Source organism: Salvelinus alpinus, chromosome 2 (assembly GCF_045679555.1).
Source record: "Salvelinus alpinus chromosome 2, SLU_Salpinus.1, whole genome shotgun sequence".
Taxonomy (NCBI): Eukaryota; Metazoa; Chordata; class Actinopteri; order Salmoniformes; family Salmonidae; genus Salvelinus; species Salvelinus alpinus.
Genome location: NC_092087.1, coordinates 123,034,011 through 123,060,111, shown reverse-complemented (window position 1 = coordinate 123,060,111; position 26,101 = coordinate 123,034,011). Strand labels below are relative to the sequence as shown.

The following is a 26,101-nucleotide window of genomic DNA, read 5'->3' as shown; positions in this document are numbered from 1 at the left end:
CATCTGTCAAACAGGTAGGTCTACTTCTTATGTCTTGAATAGGAAGAAAAAGGCTCCAACACAAAGCCCTCTTGTTGTTAGTAGCCTAAAGTCAAACTAAACTGCTGCCGCGTCATCGTAATGTAAGTTACTGTATGTAAATTACATGAATCTGGCTTATTGTGAGGTCAATAAACAGCTTCATTATGGGCAACAAAACATATTGTTTTTATTCAAATCAATTTTATCAGTAGGAAGTTCACCTCGGGTCTTCCGTTTCATCTTCACTCTCTCCCTCTCAAACTGAACAGGGCATCAGTAGGCCTAGTCTGCAAGCACAGATATATACTTTTTTGGACAAATGAAATAAAAAATCCGGAATAAGTCTTTGACTCGCCTCCTGAAGTGCCATCGTACACAGCACAGTCATTTGTTAGGCAGCACAAAAGGGTTTACATCAGCAAGAGCAGGACAGGCCGGGGCTCATGATTGGGAACGCCTGTCCATTGCAGTGTGTAATGCAGTGAAACCTAGTTCTATATACACCACCACAGCAATGCAAAAACTCAGGAAGGAAGTACATGTTCTTAGAAATGTACCTTTGCCCTGTGCTTCTCCTAGCATGCTCTTCATATAGCCTAAGCTTATAGCATATAGTATAGTCTATGGATCATTTGATTGTGACCACAGTAGTGGCACACATCGAGATAGTATAATAATTCTCAAACCCTGAGCAATTTGGCATTTCATCGATTACAAATTACCTGACCCTCCCCTGGCCAAAATTAAAAAACCCTCCCCCTGACTGAAATTTTAAAAAGCATGACCCTCCCCCATTTTCCTCCGGGTACCAATGTTTTTACATGGTAGATGCAGTGTACTTACAGTGTTTGGCTAGTTCTAATAAACTCAATAGGTTAACATAAGAATGGTTTGACTTGCTGTTCTATGTGAATTTGACATTTGAAAATGACATACTGTAATCCCATGTGCGTTCACTATATGGATTAATATCCTGTATGTGTTTCACAGGGCGAGCCGTGTGTGATGGGCCAGAAACAGATCTATATGAAACGCAGACCAGGAAACTATTGCATGCTGGGAAAAGACTACGCCAAAGTCCTCTCTGCTGAATCGTGTATCTGTCGGGCCCACGACTTTGAATGGTAATTATAGTGTACTAGTATAATAACTCACAATTGCAGAAAGATAGAACTCGTGAAAACATGTATTTTTATCACAAATCTAAACATGAGTAGATCAACAGAAGTTTCATTGTCCATAAAAGAGAGAGACATTTTGTATGATGCTTTGTCTATGTTGTCCCATTTAAGTCAATTTTGGATTTAATACGCTATTTCAGGATCCCATTCATTTGGTTCATTTTTCGTGTCAGCGCTCCAATTATCAGATATTTTGAGGGATAATTTGCTCCTGACGTCTGTCTCTCTGCTTAGCTTGTTTTCCGATGTTTATAATAACGTAGAGAAGACGAGGGGTGTTAATAGGACTGTAGGTTGTTGTTGTTTTTTAGCTTCAAAAGGCAGGGAAGAGAAAAGCAATGATACATTTGTAAATGCCAGCGGTGTCAGGTCAGACTGTATGAGTTGTAATTAGAATCCATTCGTCTCCAGTGATAGTTATTTTAATTATTTTGGATTTAAATTATTATATGACACATTTCACAAACTTCCTGACCACATGGCATGTCTCTCTCTCACTCTCTCACTCTCTCTCTCTCTCTCCCTTGCTATCTCTCTCTTTCTCTCTCTCTCACATTCTCTCTCTATCTATCTCTACAGCTGGCAGTGAAATTCAAAAATAAAAAAAACTATCTCTTTGAGAAACGTCAATGTTCAGAGTGAAAAACAATACAACTTTTAATTGACTGAAGTGTACACAAAGTCAAGGTCTGAAGTGTTTACTGATTGCGTATTGCGTAAGAGGGTGACAATTCACCGGCCTGTTGTTCTGTTGTGCTGTGAACAAAAGGTCCAGGGGTTGATTCCAAAGTGGGACAGTGACTAGACTGAAAACAGAGGTTATACACTGAACAAAAATATCAACACAACATGCAACAATTTCAAATAAATTACTGAGTTACATTTCATATGAGGAAATCAGTCAATTGAAATAGATTCATTAGGCCCTATTCTATGGATTTCACATGACGCATCTGTTGGTCACAGATACCAAATTGGCCTCACAGTGGGCCTCATGGTCTCATCAAGATATTTCTGTGCATTCAAATTGCCATAGATAAAATGCACTTGTGCTTGTTGTCTGTAGCTTATGCCTGCCCATACCATAACCCCACAGCCACCATGGGGCACTCTGTTCACAACGTTGACATCAGAAAACCGCTCGCCCACACAACGACATACACGTGGTCCGCGGTTGTGAGGCCAGTTGGACATACTGCCACATTCTCTAAAACTACGTTGGAGGTGGCTTATGCTAGAGAAACGAATATTCAATTCTCTGACAACTTTCCTGCAGTCAGCATACCAATTGCACGATCCCTTAAAAATTTGAGACATCTGTGACATTGTGTTGTGTGACAAAACTGCACATTTTAGAGTGACCTTTAATTGTTCACATCACAAGGTGTACCTGTGTAATTATCATGCTGTTTAATCAGCTTCTTGACATGCCACAGCTGTCAGGTGGATGGATTATCTTGGCAGGAGAAATTCTATGCCTATGGAAAATTTCTGGGGATCTTTTATTTCAGCTCATGAAACATGGAACCAACATTTTGTGTTTATGTTTTTGTTCAGTGTATATACATAGATATAACACTGTATATATTATATTAATAATGCGTGAGGAGAGATTAGTATTAATATGTAACCAAAACACGCTGGGAGTCTGCATAACTATAATGTACTAAACTGGACACCATACTTTTCTGTGACTTACTGGAAAGAAATGTAATCTATGCATTACCAAAGCTGTGATTCAGTGGTGCTGTAATGTCCTGTACCCTCATTGGACTCACTTGGTCCCTTATAACTATTATCCCGACCAACCAAAACACCATAACTTCACTTGACAGCCTGTCAATAAATTGGGGGAGGTTCTAAATCACACTGAGGTCAGACCAGGCCATAGGGACTCCTATAGGGACCTCAGGCTTTGTTGCTTCCTGTTAGTTCAGGCTAGGTAATTAATTGATGAATCAATGACAGCGTCATTATTAGAATGGGCACTTGCCTAACCTGCTTTGCGTGATGTAAATCACTTTGTGATTGGGAGGTAGCTAACGTCAGCCGGTGGAAGTCAGCCATCCCTGACCTGGCTGCCTGTGTTGACATGGAGTCCCCCAGGGCTCAGTCTTCCTACCTCTGCTGATCTGGAGCATTTGTCAACCGCAGCCCAATCAATATATAATAATTATGCGTTGCAATGCAAAAAATATCTATTATATGTATTATGCTGAGGGATAGGAGAGAGAAGCTGTAACATATAACACAGTAATACTGTATGTCCTTTGGATCAAAATCAAATAAAATTTTATTTATCACATGCTTCGTAAACACCAGGTGTAGACTAACAGTGAAATGCTTACCTACGGGCTCTTCCCAAGAATGCAGAGAGAAAAATATAGAAAAGTAATGATAAATACATAATGAGTAACGATAACTTGGCTATATACACGGGGTACCAGTACCAAGTAGACGTGCTGATGTATGAGGTAAATGAGGTAGATATGTACATATACAGTAGGTAGAGGTAAAGTGTTGATATTGATCACATTCTGTATGTGATTTGTTATAGTGATTATGGCTATGAACGGCGTAGGGAAGGGAACTGTCTACCAGCGTTCTGGTTCAACCCAGCTGTTGTATCAAGGAGCTGCAGCCAAGGACAGAAGTACCTCAACAGCACAGGGTGAGTTGCACATAGGGACACTATTTTGTAACGTTTCTATGTTGTCTATTCTAAGTGAAGGCAACCCTTCTTTATATTTCTGCTCAGTGGGAGGCCATATATTTTTGCTCTGATGTTTTCCATTTCATTTTGTAAAACATTATGATGGTCATAATATGGTCCATGTTAAAAATCCTGAATAGGTATTACACATTTCAAAAGAGAAGTACATCAACACATTAAAACTTACAGTGGCTACAGTATCTCTCTGTATAGGTTGGCCAATGCTCGTCATCTTCCCATCTTCCCACTGTAATGACACACTGTCAGGGTGGCACACCTTCTGGCACGGCTCCTAGTGTGAATAGTGATATTGGCTATTTAGGCCTGAGTCATTCACCAGACAGTAGATCTATACTGAGTGACATAGTGTACTACTGAGAGCTACAAAGCACAGTCAGGAGTCCTAGGACACAGATTAGGACGCCTCGGGATGGTGTAGGTCTGAGGAGAACGGTTCATCGTTCATTTATGCATTCGCTTCCCCAAAAGGTCAAAAGTCACGTTTTGTCCAGAAGTTAGAAAACATGTTGGAGTTTTGTCAATGTGACTGACAACTACTGTACGTCTTGTGTCAGACATTAACGTTCAGGGTTAAAAGTAAAAACTTTTAAAAACTTTTTTAATTAGTAATTACTAAGCATTTTTAAGATTAGTCAAAGAATAGCAAGTCTTGTTCACTAGCTCTGTCACTTCCACAATCAATTTGAGGTTAAAAACATAAAAAATACGATTTCTAGTCAAGCTTCATTGATGAACGTGACCAATACCTTAGCCTTGTTAACTAGTAGAGTCAGGAAGCCATAACCTCAGTAAACCATACTGAACATGTACTAACTAATTCATATGGTATCTTCTTAAGGTACCGAAAAGTGGTGTCCAACAACTGCATCAAGGGAGTCAAGGACATGTACACACCCAGGAAGCAGATGTGTCCCAACCAGGCTCCAAAAGGCCTTTCTCTCTCCACCAGAGAGGGCAAGCTTACCGCCGACCTGCACACCAACGTCACCTTCCTTGTGCATCTGGATGAGGTAGAGCTGGGCCAAAAGCCAAAATGGCTTCCTTTTTGTATATCATTGTTCTGGGCCTAGGAGCCCAAATGGACGCCTTTGTACACATTACTGTTATGAGTTGCATTGATTTTTACCTTAAGCCATGTAATGAAAAATCTATATGTTTTGTATTGTTATGCATGGTTGTAAAAGTAGTCCTAGCATGTGGTGTACAACTCACTCACTGTAGGCCTGTTACTGAGTGAAATATGGATGTTTCTCCAGACATACGCTTGAAATTATTTCCCTGTTATGTCATCTCATATACACCAACTCCTGAAAGTTTAATAGTCACTTGCAACACAACATCACCCACACACAGCTACATGCCCCAAGCCCCGAGCTGGGAGACAGAGTAAGAGATAAAGACCTTAGAGAGAGATGCACCCCTGGAGACCCTGTTATAGAGTGATAGACTCAGAGTAGCCTCCTAGGGCCAGGGCCTTGCCTCACTCCCCTCAATCCCTAGACACTGTTCAATCACCTCACATTAAATTCAGGTGGAAGAAGTGCGGAGGCGCTCTGCTCGGTGCGGCAGTGCTTTCCCCCTGAACTGCAGCTAAGAAGTGTCTCTCCCACGAGGTCTCTCCCGGGCCCAGCTGTCATATTACAGTGTGATGAGTTGAGGAAATTAGGATGTATTTATTTCACAAAGAGAGGCCTCCTCTGCCATGTGGTCAAAAAGTTTGTGAAATGTATCTTATAATAATTTCAGTCCCAAAATAATTCTAAACAACTATCACAGGAGACTAATGGAGGTGAAGAATCTTCATGGCATTGGGTCTCATGCATTCGGAAAATCCTTCGGTCCCATCGAATCAGACTTTAATTTATATTCATGAAGCCCGAGATGGCAGTATTTCTTGGGGAGAGCAAATGGGCCTAAATATGTAATGTGTGGTAATGGCAGGTAGTGAACATGGCGGTTCAGAAAATAAAATAAAGGAGAGAGGGAGGTGGAAGAAAGTTTGATGTTTTGAGAGAGGGATGAGATCTGTGGTGTCACACGTCAAGATTTCATTATCACAAAGTGACCTTATAGCATGTCATGTGTACACCATCCAGATTTACTGTACATTAGCTACCTTATAGCATATCATGTGTGCACGATCCAGATTTACTGTACATTAGCTACCTTATAGTATGTAATGTGTGCACGATCCAGATTTACTGTACATTAGCTACCTTATGCATGTAATGTGTACACCAACCAGATTTACAGTGCATTAGCTGCCTTATAGTATGTAATGTGTACACCAACCAGAACCAATGGAATAGTCCCAAAAGTGCAAATCAGTCCATCTAGCTCTCCAGGCAGGCTCAAACAAACACTCAAGCATTTGAAATAAAGCGAAAACTATTTGAACCCAGGTATGACACCCCATCAGCACGACAGCACTGACATCACACCGTTTATACCATCCTTTGTGTGTTGACATTCACCTGAACAAGAGTACCTTACACTGTCCTACTGTGTCTGAACCTGAACTAACAAAACCCCTCATTGTCAACCAGCACTGTTGTCCAGACCATGACGCTTACCCTATTATGCATTTTGGATTTTGAGGACCTCTGAGTCACACACGGAGCCACGGACACAAAGCTTGACATTTAGCCAGCAGGCCAGCATCAGTCTCATGCAGATTAGTTAGCGATCCCAGGACACCTCGATATAGAACTAGAAATGTCCAGAGAATGTGAACAGCGGACATCAACAAAAGCCTGAATGACATCGACGCCACTGAAAACCTAAGTGTCATTGCGAGTGACATTTTGGCAAAGGATTGTGGGTCATTACAGTTCCACACAATAGCCGCCAACGTTATATACCCCCAGAAGCTTTCTCGTGTTTTCATACTCTGCTGTGCTTGAAAAGAAGCAAAACATATAGTGAAGAAAGAGAGAAAGAGAGAGAGAGAGAAAGACACACACACACACAAACCTCATTAGGTATAACAGGCAAACAGACCGCTCTCACGTTGGGGCAGAACATGATGCAAACCCAATGTTGGGCTGGTGATGATTGATGGTGTCTGTGTGTGAATGTAGCCCAGCAGTATGTTGACTAGTGTACCTGCCACCCTACTGTCTCTTGATTACTACACTGCCTTGACCTCCCTGTCATTCTCTCTCTCTCCATCACACACACACACACACACACTGCTCTCATGGTGGGGCAGAATATGATGCAACCCCTAGTGCTGACTGCTTGTGTCTGTGTGTGAATGTAGCCCAGCAGTCTGTTGACTAGTGTACCTGCCACCCTACTGTCTCTTGATTACTACACTGCCTCGACCTCCCTGTGGTTCTCTCTCTCTCCATCACACACACATATACACACAAACACACACACTCACACCACAGAGACTCATGTCAGACTCAGGATGCTGATGTAGAGGTGTCACAACACCATCTGTTGGACTTCTGACAAAAACAGACAAAGATGCCCTGCCTGTGCTCATGCATGCTTAGTGCTGATTACTGAATGGTACTGTGGTTTTGAGTTCTTGTATTGAACTCCATTTAAAAAAAATTACCTTTAACTTTTATTTAACTAGGCAAGTCAGTTAAGAACAAATTCTTATTTACAATGACGGCTTACCAGGGAACAGTGGGTTAACTGCCTTGTTCAGGGGCAAAACGACAGATTTTTACTTTGTCGACTCGGGAATTCAATCCCCGAATCGACCTTTTTGGGGGTTACTGGCCCAAAGCTCTAACCACTAGGCTACCTGCCGTCACAAAACAATGATGTATTTAAGTCTATAATATACAAAAGTACAAGCATCTAGCTGGGCTCTCAAGTACAATGGAATTGTTATATATATATTTTTTATGTAACTTGAACTTATTTTTTATTTATTTTTTATTTTTTCTGTCTTTTCTGTCTGTCTTTCCTTCTTTCTTCATCTGTAGTCCTTACTTGAGACTTTACTTGCTTTCCAGGGGGACTCAATGAGAACCAACATCCAACTGGATTTTGGAGATGGCACGGCAGTCTCCTACTCCAACCTTAGCTGGATCGAAGAGGGTATCAGACATGTTTACAAGACGGCTGGGATATTCCGTGTCTCGGCCTTGGCGGAGAACACCCTGGGATTTGACACTACCACCTTGTACCTCCATGTTACGTGTACGTCACCTCTATACATTCATCTATTTTGAATGAAGTATTTCTGGTTTTAGTTTCTACTGTACCTGGTAGATAATTGGTCAGTTACTGTGACATCGGCCATTGATTGGCCAGAGTGGTCACTCATCTGGTGACCCTGGTCTGAATCAGTCCCTGATTGGAGGGAAAGGAAGGAAAACAACAGTGCTGTGGGTCTCAAGGATCATAATTGAATATCTCTGCCTCATATTTCTCTGTAAATAACCACCTTACTAAATATACAGCAGTGTACAATGGACCCAGTTAAAGACAAAGTACCAGAATGCTCTGCACATAGTACAGCACTTTGATGCTCTCTCGCTCTTTTCATCTTGTAATGAACAAGCCAGCCAAATGTCAAGTAAATAATAGTGACAAATATAACATTCTTATGTCTAAAAGGCTTCAAGAATTATCCAGCTCTTTGAAGTGCTGTGTTTGAATTAACCCCTCGTCTCCTGATTTGAAAAGTGAGGCTTTAGTCAATTAGTGGTGCCATTTAAATGTTGTCTCTGGTCGCCACGACACTTTCAATCAGTGTACTTTGATATTTTTGATGACATTCATTCTGCTGGTGTTTTTTTCTCCATGGTTTGGTACAAATTATTATACTTTTTTTTTTTACTTTTACCCCCCAATTTCGTGATATCCAATTGGTAGTTGCAGTCTTGCCACATCATTCCAACTCCCGTACAGACTCTGGAGAGGCGAAGGTCGAGAGCCGTGCGTTCTTCAAAATAATACCCTGCCAAGCCGCACTGCTTCTCGACACACTGCTCGCTTAACCTGGAAGCCAGCCGCACCAATGTGTCGGAGGAAACAACGTCCACCTGGTGACCGCAGTCAGATTGCAGGCGCCCGGTCCGCCACGAGGAGTCTCTAGAGCGCGATGGGACAAGGATATCCCGGTCGGCCAAACCTTCCCCTAACCCGGATGACTCTGTGCCAATTGTGCACCGCCTCATGGGTCTCCCGGACCCGGCCGGCTGTGACAAAGCCTGTGATCAAACACAGGTCTGTAGGGACGCATCAAGCACTGTGATGCAGTGCCTCAGACCTCTGCACTCGGAAGGCTGTTTGGCACATTTTGAGGTAATTTACAAGGGAGAGAGAGTGCAGATGATGCTTTAAGCAATGTGCCAATCACGATGCCACCACATACTTCAAATTGAAATATTTTTAACAACCGACACAGTTTAGGGAACCTGACCAAATGACTCACATCACACACACACAACACACACACACATGCACATCTGCATAGACACAAACTTAAAAGAGGGAGACACACAGATACGCACACTTTCTTTCTCTGTCACACACATCACACACATACACAGACACTAACACAGACACATACATACACTGCATGTGTTTGAAAGCTAGGATAAAGATTCGTCTCAGTTAAAAAGGATCACAGAAGTCCAGGTGGAGACGTACAAGCCTGAACGCCGAGTCACACCACTGTCAGCCGGAATATTACTGTTAAAATACCGTGTTATATCTCTCCGCTATAGGAACCATCACCACTTAGATCACGGTAATGCCACGTACACCCACGTCAGCTCCCATTACAGTCTCAGCATGGCAGACCACAGTATTACTCACAAGGCGTCACGTCAAAAACATGATAACGCCAATGTGTTTTAAGTCGAGAATAAATCCTGTTCTTCAACTAAATCCCATCAAAACTCAAAAACATTATGACAGTTATGACATTTGTTGAGGAAGATTTCATTCACCTTCCCTTTTCAGCTAAAGCAGTCTTATTGAGAAGATCCCACACACTACCCCAGTGATAATGTTAGGGATACTGGCAAGCTCAGTGTGAGAGATCTTCTTTTCTCTAATTCTTCATTTATGAAGGTTACTATTTTCTTTTTTCCCACGCACCTGTAAAATTAATCTTCGGATGTGCCGGTGCTTTTCAGATTTAACCTAAAAACATTTAAATATATTATGTCGATGTGCGAGTGCTTTTCCTATTTAAACAAAAACTAATCTAAAAATAATATTTCCATGTGCGAATGCTTTTCCCATTGTGAAATAGGCAGTCTCAAGCAATGTCCTTGTAATTACAATCATATATGGAGTCTGAATCATTCAATACTGAGTCTGAATCATCCAATACTGTGCCTGAATCATCCAATACGGAGTCTGAATCATCCAATACTCACTCTGAATCGTCCAATGCTGAGGTCTGAATCATCCAATACGGAGTCTGAATCATCCAATACTGAGTCTGAATCATCCAATACTGAGTCTGAATCATCCAATACTGAATATGAATCATCCAATACTGAATATGAATCATCCTCTGTGTTTGTATCAGGTCCTGTGGAACATGTCCAGTTGCTGACTCCGTTTGTGGCCATCAAGAACAAGGAAGTAAACCTAACAGCAGTGGTGTGGCCCATCCACTCCAGGACCGTCACCTACTTCTGGTGGCTGGGGAACAGCAGTGAGGTAAATTAGACTTAAAACACTGGGTTTACAGGGAAGAGGGCCTAGAACCGAGCCCTGTGGGACTCCAGTGTTGTGTATAGTATACAGTATATGTGGGTTACCAACTGTACAACATTAGAGGTAAATGGGCACTATTCAAAAGGGTCTTACCCTATAATGCCATATAATGTACATGTACTGCAGTTGTGGCTGGTGTCACTGTAACTAAATCGGAGGACAGGCTTATTGTAATGGCTGGAACGGAATCAATGGAACAGCATCGACCACATCAAAGACATGGTTTCCATTCCACTTCCATTCCACTTCAGCCATTCCTATGACCTGTCCTCCTTTCAGTAGCCTGCACTGATGTATATATGAGTTATACATAATGTCTATGGTATTATGTACATTGACCTCTTCTATTAATGAAGACGACTATGATAGAGGCGGAGCAGTCTCTGATCTTATATTTTGTTCAGACATCTTATTAGTATGTCATAAGTTATGACCTTAGCTGCATTGGTTCTAGGTATTATGAGGAGGATGTGTTTTGTAGGGTTTTACTCAAGTCAGAAGCTCCGACTACTCTGAGTGAGAAGTTGTCATCATCTGGAATGTATTTCTTTCATGTTCTGGGGTTTTAGCTAAAGGTTTTAGGTGAAGGGATAATTACCGGATCAAAGTGTGATCATCCATTTTGTCCATGTTCCCTCTTCCTCCAGCCGCTGATCAGCTTAGACGGGAGCATCTCGTACACCTTCACCAGCGAGGGAATGAACACTGTTACGGTCCAAGTGTTTTCAGCCAACACCATACTGCAAGACACCAAGACCATAGCAGTCCAAGGTTCTCTCTCTCTCTCTCTCTCTCTCTTCTCTCTCTCTCTCTTCTCTCTCTCTCTTCTCTCTCTCTCTTCTCTCTCTCACTCTCTCTCTGATCACCCTAATCAAATTATTCTACTTAATGTAATGTTCATTAGCACATCTAGCAGGCATCTCACTTGGTATGCAACTTTTGAGTGTACTTGACATTTGAATATGTCAGGATATATGCGAAAGGGGACATTTCCCCAATTATTTAAGAAATCACTTAGCAAGCAATCATCTACCCTTGTCAAACCATGAGCACATGCATACTGTACCCACGCCAACATCTCTGTCAGATTTCCCACCCATCAGAAGGCAGTTAGAGGAGGGACACAACCAGAACGAATGACAGTGGGGAATGAGGAGGACACCTTGAGAATATTGCACCTAGATCAGGGACTGAATTAACGGTCTGTTTCTGTTTCTCCCCTGGGTCTCTCTCTCTCTCTTTCTGACAGAGTTCTTCAAATCTCTGCTTTTATCTTTCTCCCCTAATCTGGACGAGTACAACCCTGACGTCCCCGAGTGGAGACATGATGTGGGGAGAGTCATTAAGAAGGCTCTGCTCCAAGTAAGTGTGAATTCCTTCTGTCTTTTTCTCCCTCTCTCTCGTCTCTTTCTATCCGCTGAGATTTTTCGGCGTTCGCCCTCGAGCTGTCCTGTGATTCGTTATCACACAGGTGCGAGAGACTCTGCTTCTTCTTCCCCCCTCGAGGCAGCTTGATGAGCACTAATAACTTATTTTCAGAAGTCGGAGCGATGAAATGCGTTCTTCGGAATTAGCCTGGAATGAAGGAGATCTTAGGCATTACCGCGACATTGGATGTGCATAGTATCTGTGGAGGAGAGCTAGAGCTGATATGTCATAGTTAAGTGTGTTACTCTTCCACTTCGTGTGTTGGTTTAGGCCTATATTATGAGACTTGTGGTCGCTCTGTGTTTTCACCATCTCCACAGTTGATTTGATATGAGAGGCACCTCACGCGAGCTAGGCTGAGAGCCAGTGGAGGGAGCTTCTGTGATATGGGTCAAAGTGAGGCTTTGTGAGGGATAAAGTGCACTTTGTCACCTGGGAGCCACATAGTATGTTCATGGCAGTATAGTATAGCACCAGCCAATTGAATTGTATTGAACTGAGGGGCACACTCAGTTATAGACAGCTATAGATCTAGCTTGAGCTATTAATTGCTAGCCTCAATAGACTGTTACAGCACCTCTTTTCATACAAAACGTTTTGTTATACAACCTTTTGGAACCTACATACATTATACGGTATCTATTGAGTTTATGAACACTAGTTCATGTGTCATGTGCTCCTCCATATACAGTTTAATCCTATCAAACCATCCCTCCTTTCATCTCTTTCCCTTTCTCTAAAAGGAAATCATATTAAGGCCTATTCATCCATGTACTGCTAGAGTTGACATAGGGTTCATAGTCTAGATATTGTGCAACAATCGCCATACAAAGTGTTATTAGAATTTTTCTCTTCATTTCTTTTTTGATTTTCTGCAGTTCACGTTCAGTTCACCTTCAAGATGAAACATTTTCCATCGTTTCAATGTAAACATCTCCCCACAATAAAGCAAAGATCTCTGCAAAATCGCAATTAATGTCAGGGTCCATTAAACTGCAGTGCTGCCGTACTACAGTACAGCTCTATGGCTGACAATAGTGAGAAGCAAGGCAGGGCTTTTGCTCCTCAGCTGATTTCAACCCACTGCTTAATAGAGGTTTGAATGGGGAGTTCAGTAATAGAGGCTATTTCAAGTTATTTTCCGAAGTCATTCCATCTCCACATTCTCCAGGCTTCTTCTTTCCTCCCTCTGCGGAACAAGGAAGATGCCGAAAGCTCACTCTCAGGTTCCAGACAGTGACTGTCAGGAAATTCATATAATTTTGGATGTTTCGCGGAAGCCCCCCCTGGTTTCACCACCACTTGTTAATGCACCTCTCAGTGTGGTGCAAGAGGTTAACATGTCCTCTTTTTTCCCTAAGAGACTGCACTTCTTCTGGGCATCCCTTTCTCGCTCTTGCCCCCCCTTCAGTTCCTGGGTGACGACTGTACTTTACTTCACAGAATAAAATGATAGTTATAGTTGAATCATCATAACCTATTTATAACAATATTGTTGGAATAATGCACTATGGAAGGAGTTATGAAGATAGAATAACCCAGTATTGTCAAGTTCACGACAAATGAAAAACAGAATCCACATCATGGGGTGTTTACAATAGTAATTAATAATTGACCACTGTTTAATCTTATTTATTTAGCTTTGCATACAGTAAGATTGTGAGGAAGCCTCTCCAAAAGCGTTTGCTGTTAATTAAAATATTAGAGCAACAAGATACAGTTCTGAAGAGGTGGTTCTCCAACCAAATTTGGGCTTGGACAAAGTTCCCTCCAAAACACTCACTCATTTGACTGTCTGACTCATCTACTCTCCTCCCTTAACGCAGATCAGATTTTTCACTCCAGCCAATGAGTTTGGGGGCACAAAATGCCAGCGCTACCCAAGTACACAGAGCCAGAAGTCTTTTTAGACTAATGAGTGATCGCAAAGAGAACAAATATGTGCTGAGTGTATTGATTTTTACAGAGGCTATTGCATCGTATCCCCTTCCCTCTACCATTCATTCTATACCTCTTTCCCCTCATTCCTTTGCTCTTTATTTGTCCACTACTTTGCTACTTAAATAGTGATTTTAAGGCTTGATAATTGATGTGCTTCAAGTGTATGTGACTTGCCGACTACGCCACTCCATTGTCCGCCGGAAGCCAAATAGAGAACCCATAAAAACATTAGTGGCTTTTTAAATGGACACTGATTGCTGGTTGGAACCCGTGCCTCGCTGGTAATCTAAAGTGGATAAAGGACATTCTAAAGAAAAATATTTAGTAGTAGCTATTTTGAAAGCATGGAAAAACAGTTGTTTGGCAAGATGTACTTTTACCATCAAGAAAAAAATACACTTTTGCGAAAACATGGAGGTTGAGATTGGATTGAAAAAAGTACAACACTTTATTTGTTAGGACACGGTCATAACCATGTCATAGTAGGTCACAACAGCTGAAACAACTTCTCATAAACTGTCATTATATGGTCATAACATTATCATGGCACATATATTTAGCCTGTTGTGACATATTGCATTATTTTATGGCTGGTTATGACACCTACATAAGAGTGTCAAAACCCACAAAACCTACCACACAGAGCAAACCATTCTTTTACACCATAGCCTACTTGTAAACAGTAGGTTTATGTTATATAACATTTTCTAAAATGTACCATATTAAATTGCAAACACACATTGATGTCAGACATGTACCTACCCCAATCCTCTGTTGCTCATGACTGGCATGAATGCAGGAGCAGATTTCAGGAGCAGGACAAGACACCTTATTTGTGACTGATGACCAATATAAGGGCATGTATGTGATAGACCTATCTGGCTTATATGATTATGATGCTCATAATGCTTCTTGACAGTGTCATGAAGTGTATTTTCATAGTACAAGTAAAGTGACACAGGATGGTCATAATGCTTCATGACAATGTGTATTTTTCCTAAGTTATTCAAAATTTGAGGAAAAAAATATATGACTAAAGAATTCATTACAACAACAACATCAAATTATTGAACTCTAAATGGTATTATTTATGTTAAATTTTTCCCTGCCAAGAAGCTTCATTTTTCCAAAGAGGGTGTTTGTCCTTCTCCTGCATTCATCCCAGTCATCAGTGAAAGAGCATTGGGCTAGGCACATGTTTGACATCAATGTGGGCACTATTACAATGGTAATAAAATGGACAATTTAAGAAATGTTATATAACATACTATTTACAAGTAGAATGGATTGGTTTGCCTTGTGTGGTAGGTTTTGTGGGCTTTAACACTGTCGTGTCTTTGCTATCATTAAATTGAAGACTTATAGTTTATATCAAAGATTTCTGTAATTAGGGATTACACATCAACTGATTAATAACGTAACTAATTAACTATGAATTTGGGGCACCAGGGAAACTGTTTAGATTACAAAGTTATAATTTCCCAATATAACCTTTCAGATATTTTCATATCTGATCAATAGTCTTCTGATTAATGATTTATTTATTTTACCTCACGTTAGTCTCATTCCAAACGTCGTAAATTGTTGGTTATCTGCACAAACCCAGTCTTCACTATGAGTCATCCATACATCAATTGTCTTAAATCATTTATGTATTATTAACTAAGTAATTCACAGAAATGCATAAACAAACAAACAAACTTAAAATGGTTAAATGAAATGATAGGAGAAATATGCCCTAGTGGGCTGAACCGGTATGGCGGCTTGTTAGACAAAGGGAAAATTGGGGATCGACTAAGAAGTCACTACAGAGTTCATAACTATAACAATTGACATGCTAATCCTTTACACATGAACGCTCACTCATTCGGGAACAATTGAAATCAATATATATATTTACGCTCAGTGTGTCGTCTTGATCGCTGGAGAAAAGTTAGTTTCTGTTGGAGAGTTTCGTCTGTCTCTGTCTTGGTTATTGTGGATAGTTCAGAGTGACATTTGTTATAGAATGGATGTTTCGGCGGTTGTCGTTCTTCGCGTTCAATGATACCGAATTCCTAGCTGCAGACTAGTAGTCAATATCAAAGACTTGTTCTTATTCGTCTAAGAGTTTAACCACGTGGTATGGTTAACAGATTCAGCAATGGTACTCAACCTTCGTTCTCCTCCTAATGGAGAAAAAACATGGTCTAGTGATAATTTCTCAGAGTTGGGTTTTTATTAGGATTGCAGAAAGGGGCTGTCCCAGTATGTCTAACCCAACTGGGCTCAGGGGCGGGTCCTCGGATTTAGTTCAAATCAAAAGGAATTTGTATTTTTCTTCATTAAACAGTCCAAAATCATATTACACAATTATACAAACAGTATCATACTCACTCATTCATTTTATACAACAATTAGATGTAAACCTCATATCTGAGGTATTATATAAACAGCGGTATGGTAATGTAGCCACACAGTCTCCCATGAGTTTCCCAAGTTGTGACAAACGGACATGTTAAAACCTCTTTGGGATAGGCGGAACGCTTGCGTCCCACTTGTCCAATAGCCAGGGAAAATGCAGAGCGCCAAATTAAAAAAAAAATTATATAAAATCAAACTTTCATTAAATCACACATGTAAGGTACCAAATTAAAGCTACACTCGTTGTGAATCCAGCCAACGTGTCATATTTCAAAAAGGCATTTCGGCGAAAGCATAAGATGCTATTATCTGATGATAGCGCAACAGTAAACAAAGAGAGTGTAGCATATTTCAACCCTGCAGGCGCAGCACAAAACACAGAAATAAAATATAAATCATGCCTTACCTTTGACGAGCCTCTTTTGTTGGCACTCCAATATGTCCCATAAACATCACAAATGGTCCTTTTGTTCGATTAATTCCGTCCATATATATCCAAAATGTCCATTTATTTGGCGCGTTTGATCCAGAACAAAAACAGCTTCCAATTTGCGCAACATCACTCCAAAATATCTCAAAAAGTACCTCTAAACTTTGCCAAAACATTTCAAACTACTTTTGTAATACATCTTTAGGTATTTTTAAACGTTAATAATCGATCAAATTGAAGACGGGTCTATCTGTTTTCAATACAGGAGGACAACAAACTAACGCTACTTTTCTAGTCTTGCGCAACTCTCAAACAGTACACATAACGTTACACTGATTCCAGATGGCCATACTTCTTCATTGCACAAAGGAATAACCTCAACCAATTTCCAAAGACTGGTGACATCCAGTGGAAGCGGTAGGAACTGCAAACACGTTGATTAGAAATCTATTATCCCAATGAAACCTCATTGAACAGACAGTGTCCTCTGGGTTTTGCCTGCTACATAAGTTCTGTTATACTCACAGACATGAGTCAAACAGTTTTAGAAACTTCAGAGTGTTTTCCATCCAAATCTACTAATAATAAGCATATCTTATATTCTGGGGATGAGTAGAAGGAAGTTGAAATTGGGCACGCTATTTATCCAAAAGTGAAAATGCTGCCTCCTATCCTAGAGAAGTTAACACTTTTTTGGTTACTACATAATTCCATATGTGTTATTTCATAGTTTGGAGGTATTCACTATTGTTCTACAATGTACTGTATAAAATAGTAAAATAAAGAAAAACCCTTGAATGAGTCCAAACTTTTGACTGGTACTGTACATTATGTCCAACACATCTAAATATATGTGTCATGGCAGTGTTATGACAATGTTATGACAGGTTATGTCAACTGTTATGACATATTATGACATGGTTATAACCGTGTCATAACGTGATATGATGCTAGGTGTCAAATAAAGTGTTACTGAAAAAGAAAGTAGAATTAATACTGACTTGTCATCTATTGGTGACATATTGTAGCATTGTTTACCTGGAGGTTGTATTGGTTATTAACACATTTTGGTCAAGCGCAAAGCTATTTTATTGTCACCTCCCTCTCCTTTGATTTCAAACATTTTAAATATGTATATAATCTAAGGGCAGTGTTTTGACTGTAGACTAAGAATACCATACAAGTATGAACTTAATGTAACAGTACTGTCCATTGTCAACAGGTGTCAGACTTTCCAGAGGATCAGCTGTTGGTTGCAGTGTTTCCAGGTGTGCCAACGGCCGCTGAGCTCTTCCTGTTACCACACAAGAACCAATCAGAGGGCAGGAAAAAGAGCGAGGAGGAGCTAGAGCAGGTATGGGATAGTTAGATTGGACACTGACATTTTGAGTGTTATTGTAATTCTGTCATGGCATGTATGACAAATTGTTTCCAATCCTTCACACCAATTCACACAACAGGATAAATGCATTGTCATGGCTGAAATGACACACACGCAGACATTAATTCTATGCGCCGAGTCCGACAATTGAGACAACTGAACCAACGTGGTGGGCGTCGTGACGAAACAGCAAATACGATTTAATGATGCATTGTGTGTGAATTGAAAGAGCTGCAAAGTGTGACAATTGTTTGACTAAATGATCCTTCAACAGATCTCTGAGATACTTGCCAGCGCTCTGAACCAGAATCTGGTGGAGTTTGAATTAAAGCCAGGAGCAAGAGTAATCGTTTACATCACACAGCTTACTTTGGGTAAGGAAAGAAGTTAGTATCAAGATAATTACATAAATTAACTGTATGTACTTGCACGAGAAATCATTATTATCTCTACATATTGTTTTTTTAGCTGTGTTTGTTTCTTTTTGTGATGTCATAAACGCAATATAATTTACCAGCGCTAACGTCTTCATATTTGTATAGCATAAACCAAACACATTATTTTTTGTTCTGGATTTAAAATGCCTTATATGTTTGTCACAATCTTTGGTGTATGAAGATTGGAGGAGGACATGAGAGGAAAGGGAGGATGGATTTTATTTGAAGTGGGAACTCCTTGACACAATTGATACTTTATATCTGCCATCAAGACGACCCAAACATCTGTTCACTGTCTTTTACAGCCATCCAACCACAAAATGAGTGTTACACTGAGTGTAATTATGTTGATTGTTTAGTCCTTGAGAAAAGGACAAAAAAAGAGAAGTTTGGTTGGAAATGCATGCAGAATTCAGAATCGCCTAAAAAATAATCAACAACATTACACCAGTTTGAGTGTTGGCTCAAAATGAGACAAACAAATAACTACTCTTGGCTGAAATTAAAATGCTTTACCAGCGTCCACCCAAAAACAACACAAATCCTCTTTCACATTGGAAAAGATTCTCAGTTGAGAGTATTGAATGGATACAGAGCAGTAGTCCAGCTTTCTACTACAGTATATACTCATACAACACCACACTTACTACAGCAGCTGGGTCCATATGGAAGAGTTGAAGGTTAAAGTTGGAAGTGCCCTTACGGAAACACCACATGATTTCACATGTGGAAAATCACATAATTTCACATAAAATGTAACTTTTTGGAACTCTTCACATGTTTTTTTTCTGTAAGGGTGGGGGTGGGGGTTGGAAAGGGGATTGCCAGGTTTGACAGGTCTAATAGTGCATATTTTGAAGGTTCTATTAGCCACGTAATCCCAGTGAGAACACATAGCCTTGAGCTGGCCGTCTGTGGCGTAAAGGGCTAGATATACACAAGCAGGTCTGCGGGTGCTGGACCGTAAAGTGTGCATGTGTGTGTGTGTGTGTGTGTGTGTGTGTGTGTGTGTGTGTGTGTGTGTGTGTGTGTGTGTGTGTGTGTGTGTGTGTGTGTGTGTGTGTGTGTGTGTGTGTGTTTGTGTGTCAAGGGTGTGTAATACCACAGAGAGAGGTGTTAAATAGTATAATCAGCACCACATAGCCCCAGTTTATTCCACAGTAAGTGTTGCACTTTATTTGTGACAGTTATCGATGTAAAAGGCTTGATTTAACCATCATTTAGCATTTACCTCTGAATATAAATGTTGCTACTGTATGCTTGTTTAAAGCAGATGGCTTTTAGTTGGAGAAAAGGCAACCATTAAGAAATAGTAATTACACGCTATCACAGCCTTTTAAATTTGGGATATTAAAAATGCACTATCATTGCCTTGGATCGACCCATAATACATAGCCAGATTTATTTACTTGAATCAACAAATTGATTCAAGTAAAGCATATGCATTGACTGTATGTATCCCTACTGTAGCAGACTATTATGATGCAAAATATGCATCTCAACTGTACTCCATGGTTGTTATTAGTGACACAATATTATACAGTATAGGATCAATATTGGCAATGAAGCAAGAACATCTCCAAGGCATTCCCAGATTAGCCTTTATTGTGTTGCTCTGTTCTTGTTATGTTTAATGTTCGTCTTCCTCTACCTTCTGTTACAGCACCCTTGGTGGATTCCAGCCCGAGACACAGCAGTTCAGCAATGCTGATGCTCCTATCAGTAGTATTCCTGGGTTTAGCAGTGTTTCTCATCTACAAATTCAAGAGGTATGTACTGTACTGCATGTTTATATCCTTGAACATTATATCGCAGCACTGCTCTAATCACCTGCCATCATCATTCATAATGCATATTATAATGATATGCTAGATTGGTAGGGCCTGCATCAATAATGAGCTAAAGACGTTCCTTTGAAGTAACTTTTAGTCCTTTATACTGTAGATGTAGTAAACAAATTTAGAGTGATTTGGATGCATGAGGCACGTGTGTGAATCAGTGATGTTATGTTAAGAAAACTATCATTTAATTGCTTAAAATGCTGTTGACATACTTTGGCTGTTAGAAGCTGAATTATTAAAATTATTCTCATGGAAAAGTCTGCTGAAAACGCATCAATTATGGATATGGAATTAATCTAAAGAAGAAACCGATTTATTGAAATGTCACACACGACAAAGCAAAACAATTAAGTAACAAAATTACTTGTAATTTGAAATAAATTGAAGTAAGAGTGGATGAAACAAATGTCTAATCATAAATAGAAATGGGAAAAGATTTTTCTGAGATTATGCAAAATGTACACTACCGTTCAAAAGTTTGGGGTCACATAGAAATGTTCTCAACTAGTCTAAAGAAGGACAGTTTTAGTGCTTCTTTAATCAGAACAACAGTTCTCAGCTCTGCTAACATAATTGCCAAAGGGTTTTCTAGTGATCATTTAGCCTTTTAAAATGATCAACTTGGATTAGCTAACACAATGTGCCATTGGAACACAGGAGTGATAGTTGCTGATAATGGGCCTCTGTACGCCCATGTCAGCCGTTTCCAGCTACAATAGTCATTTACAACATTAACAATGTCTACACTGTAATTCTGATCAATTTAATGTTATTTTAATGGACCAAAATGTTGCTTTTCTTTCAAAAACAAGGACATTTCTAAGTGACCCCAAACTTTTGAACGGTAGTGTACATACATTAGGATTACAGTCTTATATCACTACATTGATGTCATATGGGGATTTAATGATGTATGGATTAAGATTTTCTTAGTTATATATCTAGTGGCTTCATGATAATAGGGGGATTAATATAGTTTTGTCAACATACCAACTCTGAACAAAAAGTGTAACATACATCTTTGAGAAATGTTGTCGAAGGGACGGATCATCGTTGAATACTCATTCCCTATTTTAACATGCCTATTGTCTGTCTACATTTACCAATCTGCAGAAAAATCCCCTGGATTAACATATACGCGGAGGTGAACCAGGAGAAAGAGCAGGAGATGATCGGTTCGGTCAGCCAGAGCGACAGCACGCCTAAGATCACCCTCAGTGAGTTCTCTACGGCCAAAGAAGTCATGGAGAAGGAGATGGACGCCAGAGTTAAACGTAAGATACATACATAGTCTGATAAATCATTTTTTTAATAGCAAGTTGATAATTTGGTGACTATGAACTTCCAACAATATTACACATACTTTGTCCAAATTCATTATATTGGACTAGAACACATATGGGTCATATCTCCTTGTATAACAATGTTGACTTTTGACCTGCAGTGTATACACTACATAGTGGTTATAAAGTATACATTGTTTCTTTAACTGGTAGGAAAAGGAGGAGTAGTGTATCTTTAAAAGAAAACTAGGGATCAAACGAAGCAACATTCCGCAACATTAAGCTGATCCACCCCTTAAACCTTTTTTAAATAAAAAGGAAACAAACGAACCAATGGGTCAGCCACTAATGTCCCACGTATGAAACAACAGCTTAGGAGCTTTTGATAAGACACTGTAATGAAACCCCAGTAATTAACAGGCAGTATCAGTGTCAAAGTAGGTATTTGTTTCACAGACATCAAAGCCTCTACTACCAGTGGACTAACCTATGTTGTTCTTATGTGTGTTTTTTCTCTCTCTACCGCAGGGCGAATTGGAAATGCCTGCGAGAGCACGAGGGAGATTCCAAACTGTACTAGCGTGTAAAGCCGAGGAAGGAATGCAACAAATGTGTACAGACAAAGTATTGCCATTTTGAGGGTTCTCTCTTTTTTGTTTTCTTTTGTAATTTCTCAAACACAACCCCAATGTTAATAGTTTTCTAAGGGCCTGATTTATACTGATGTGCATGGGTGTCTTGCTTGATAGCATCTATGCGGCGAATCTGAAATCCACTCAACGAGACAAGTTTCAATTACATGTATGAGCTTCTTAGGCCTACTGTTACACAATTTGGATTACAGAGAAACGTTACATTTTCAGCCCGTAATTGTCTTATTTCATGGACTTTTATCAAAGCCTTTATCGAAACCTACGAAGAGAGTTATGTACATTTCTTAATGTTTTACTTTTCATGAGGTATAAGAGTTTTTGTCTGTATGGGCCATCATGTCTAGGTCTCCGATCTAACGGAATATTAATGAAAACTTACCATATTATCTTTAGATATCAGTTATCGCTCTGTATATACTATATGTATGTTCACTTTTCACACGCTTCAAGTAAAAGTACAATGCCGGACACAGGAGATCTAGTCATGGCCTGTTATCAGTTCTTAAAAGTGTGTTAAAAAGCAAGATGTTACTTATAGAAAGAGTCCAACTTTGTTTTTAATGAGGTCCTTGACTTGTGCATGTTATTATTAAGGACGAGATGTATGTGTTGTAGATAAGCAAGTGTTGTAAATAGTTATTTTCTATTAATTAAAAGAGCTCAGTCACTTTTACATACAGTATATATACAGACTCGCATATTCTTCATTTAGTTAATTTATGGCTATACAATGTATCTGTCTTGTACAAAGGGTTTAACTGTTAAGATGGGCATCATTTTCTAAATATCAAACCAGGTTAACACAACGCCAACCCTGCTTGAAATGAAATAAAACACATCATTGGTGGTAATTTTTACCTGCATCTCAACTGTTAAACTCCTTGTAACAGACGACACTAGCCATAAACATCATGGGAATATTTCTAATGTTTGCCCTTTGAATGTAACGAGAAAAGTGGAATCAACCATTTTTGATCCGTGGATGAAATTTGTGTCTGAATCATCAAGATGATCCCACATTGTTGTAGATGTCAATTGTTATTACTGATGAGTATATTGTACAAGGCCCATCAGCGTGTCAAGGACAAGTATCTTGGGGGTATTTTGCAGTGATATAGTGTAACAAGTCCTTTGCTGGCATCTATTCATAGAGTGCTCTATCTCTGTAAAGCATATCAACTCTCATAGAGTTTCATGGTAATCTCCTCAAATATTATCTCTCAAACAATATCTCCATACAAGAAGGGAACAAAACATCTTTGTGTTGACTTTCCACTTATCTGATAAGGTATCTAGAGAAAAAACTACACAAGTCCCTGATTTTAAACCACCATCCCATCCATTTGAGTCTCATCAAATTATTCCACTATCAACACATTTCATCAGCTTCATTTAGAAGTTAGAAACGAACTGTTGAGTCAAGTTCTACCACTTGAATTCCCTAGTGTAGTGAAATACACACAACAGTGTGCATGCTAGCTAGTAGCTAGTTTCCTCCACTACACTGCTGTGCAATGCAGTCCTCCGAAAGCTGTCATCAGCAGGATTAGGAGCAGGAGCTCCAGTCAGCCAGTCAGCGGCTTGAAGGCACGGACAGGTCCCCTGGCAGCAGGTGTAGCCAGTCTGGCGGTAAGCGGAGATGGATGGATGGTTAAGCACCGAATGCACCATGCCGAGCTATCCCACAATGCCGTGCCTAGATTCGGCACATGACGACACAAAAGGAGAGTGAGAGGCGGGAATGTTTAGAGAATGTTGCAGAAGGAAAGTGTTTTCCATGATCGTGTACAGAAGTGTGTTCAGTAGTAGAGGAAAGAGGTGGAGCTTCTGTATCTGTAGTCCCTTGTTACATTGTAATGAGAGTGGAGTTACATGTTAATAGGAGTGTTATAGCAGTTGTCAAAGCAAGTTGTTGCAGTAGCAACAATCTAACGTTGTTATGATGCATGAAACTCCATCCACAGAGGCATTCTTCCTGACATGACAGAACAAAGCAACACTTTGTTTTGTTGAACGATAATTGCATCATCCTCACTCATCTGACTGTCCTTATTTTGTTTGTTGTTGACAACTCATTCTGATGTTCTCAATGTCACGCCGGCTTTGTTCAAATAAACAAGATTAACGTAGTGACAGATAACGGGAACATTACATTGTTTTTTCTTTGTGTCGTCTCTGCCACCACCAGTTCCTAAGGTGACTCCTCCACTGGCAGACTAAACTGAACTAGCTGAGCTAAAAGGTCACTGAGAGTTCCTCCACGTGAATAATTCCTTTTATTTCTCCTGAATTTCTTCAGAAGACATTCCTTCGACATGTAAGGCCATTATAGCGGTGGATTACAACTATTCATCCCATGAGCCTCGAAGCTCCTTTTGCCCTATGAGTGGGAAACACACGTTGGCATTTCCGCCTTGGTCGTTGATCATTCAACAGTGCTAAGTTCTTCAGACATCCTTCAGAGGCAATTTTTGAAAATATATTTTTCTGTACTGCTGCAGGTTTGTAAGGAAAGTAATTGGGTTTTTGTTACAGTTTGTGTGCTTATTTATTGGTGTAGATAATTTATTCTGCAACGTTCGTTTGAAAAGTTTTCTCTGGTGTTTGTTGCTTTACATCAGATTCCATTGAACTGGTTTGATTCGTTTTTGGTACAAATGTTGAACACCTATTATAAGATTATATCTGAAAGGGAATCAAGATTGTGGGAAAGTGAAATTAAGAAACCTTAGTGTACATAGATGCAGTAATGAGGTCAGTGGAACTCGACCAAATTAATGGACATGCCATGGAAACGCGTGGGGGAAAGATGGCATGGGGGAAATGTCCTGAAACTCCTCATTGACCCACAGCAAAATGTGGCTACACTTAGGCTATTGTTTATATGTGTATTTCACACTATGTAGAGGTAGAAATCGGAGTGTAATGCTTGTATGGATGTCATTGTGACCAATCAACTGCATTACAGTTAAAAACGACTTTGACTACCACCACAGAGTTCTGTATGCTAGCTATGCTACCAGCTTATACGAACAGGAGTTAGCATTTAGCAGTCACTTCTTCAAACCTGAAATGGGAAAACTTCTAAAATGTTATGCACACTTTAGTAACCACTTAGTGGGTCTGTTACAATACATCAATCATGACGGATTTGACAGCTCTCCACTTTGTTAGGTCAGATTTGTTGAATGTGCGCCAATCCCCACGGTCTGCGTTCCATTGACCTCTTTACCACATGTATTATGATTCTAAGGGCAGACCATTGTAATACTCTTCATTGCACAAATCCTACAAATGCATGCATCATCAGTACTGTTCTGTTTCATCTTAATTTCAATATTTCTACTGTAAAGAAAATGTCATTTTGAAATTGTTTCAAATAAATGTATTTTTCTACATCAACGCATTTCTCTCTGTGTAATGGAATTCTTAAAACTCTGAGAAGGGTAATAGGAGGTGATTTGCACTGCATATTAAACTGACTTTCTTATTGCTATATCCCACACAACAGAGATAACCTCTGTTTATCTCTCTCTCTATGAAAAGCCAACTGACATTTACTTCTACGGTGCTGAGCGGTTGCACCCTCTATAACCACTGTTTATATTATTTGACCCTGCTGGTCATCTATGAACATTTGAACAGCTTGAAGAATGAGACAAT

The 26,101-nt window shown here is 39.9% G+C and overlaps 1 protein-coding gene across 3 annotated transcripts in view; it reads left to right on the top strand.

The window, feature by feature from the left end:
* Positions 1–25,840, top strand: part of LOC139568649 (VPS10 domain-containing receptor SorCS3-like) — a 207,669-nt gene extending 181,829 nt beyond the window's left edge. For 2 of the 3 annotated variants that reach the window (XM_071390617.1, XM_071390619.1), the window contains exons 16-27: positions 1,012–1,145; positions 3,760–3,873; positions 4,775–4,946; positions 7,914–8,100; positions 10,451–10,584; positions 11,289–11,412; positions 11,891–12,003; positions 18,066–18,197; positions 18,499–18,610; positions 20,325–20,430; positions 21,616–21,776; positions 22,314–25,840. In XM_071390617.1, coding sequence (XP_071246718.1) covers positions 1,012–1,145; positions 3,760–3,873; positions 4,775–4,946; positions 7,914–8,100; positions 10,451–10,584; positions 11,289–11,412; positions 11,891–12,003; positions 18,066–18,197; positions 18,499–18,610; positions 20,325–20,430; positions 21,616–21,776; positions 22,314–22,372 — 1,548 coding nt within the window. In that variant the 3' untranslated portion in view covers positions 22,373–25,840. The remainder of the gene's footprint in view (positions 1–1,011; positions 1,146–3,759; positions 3,874–4,774; positions 4,947–7,913; positions 8,101–10,450; positions 10,585–11,288; positions 11,413–11,890; positions 12,004–18,065; positions 18,198–18,498; positions 18,611–20,324; positions 20,431–21,615; positions 21,777–22,313) is intronic. The other variant, XM_071390618.1, reaches the window with a different exon arrangement.
* The last annotated feature ends 261 nt before the right edge of the window (positions 25,841–26,101 follow it).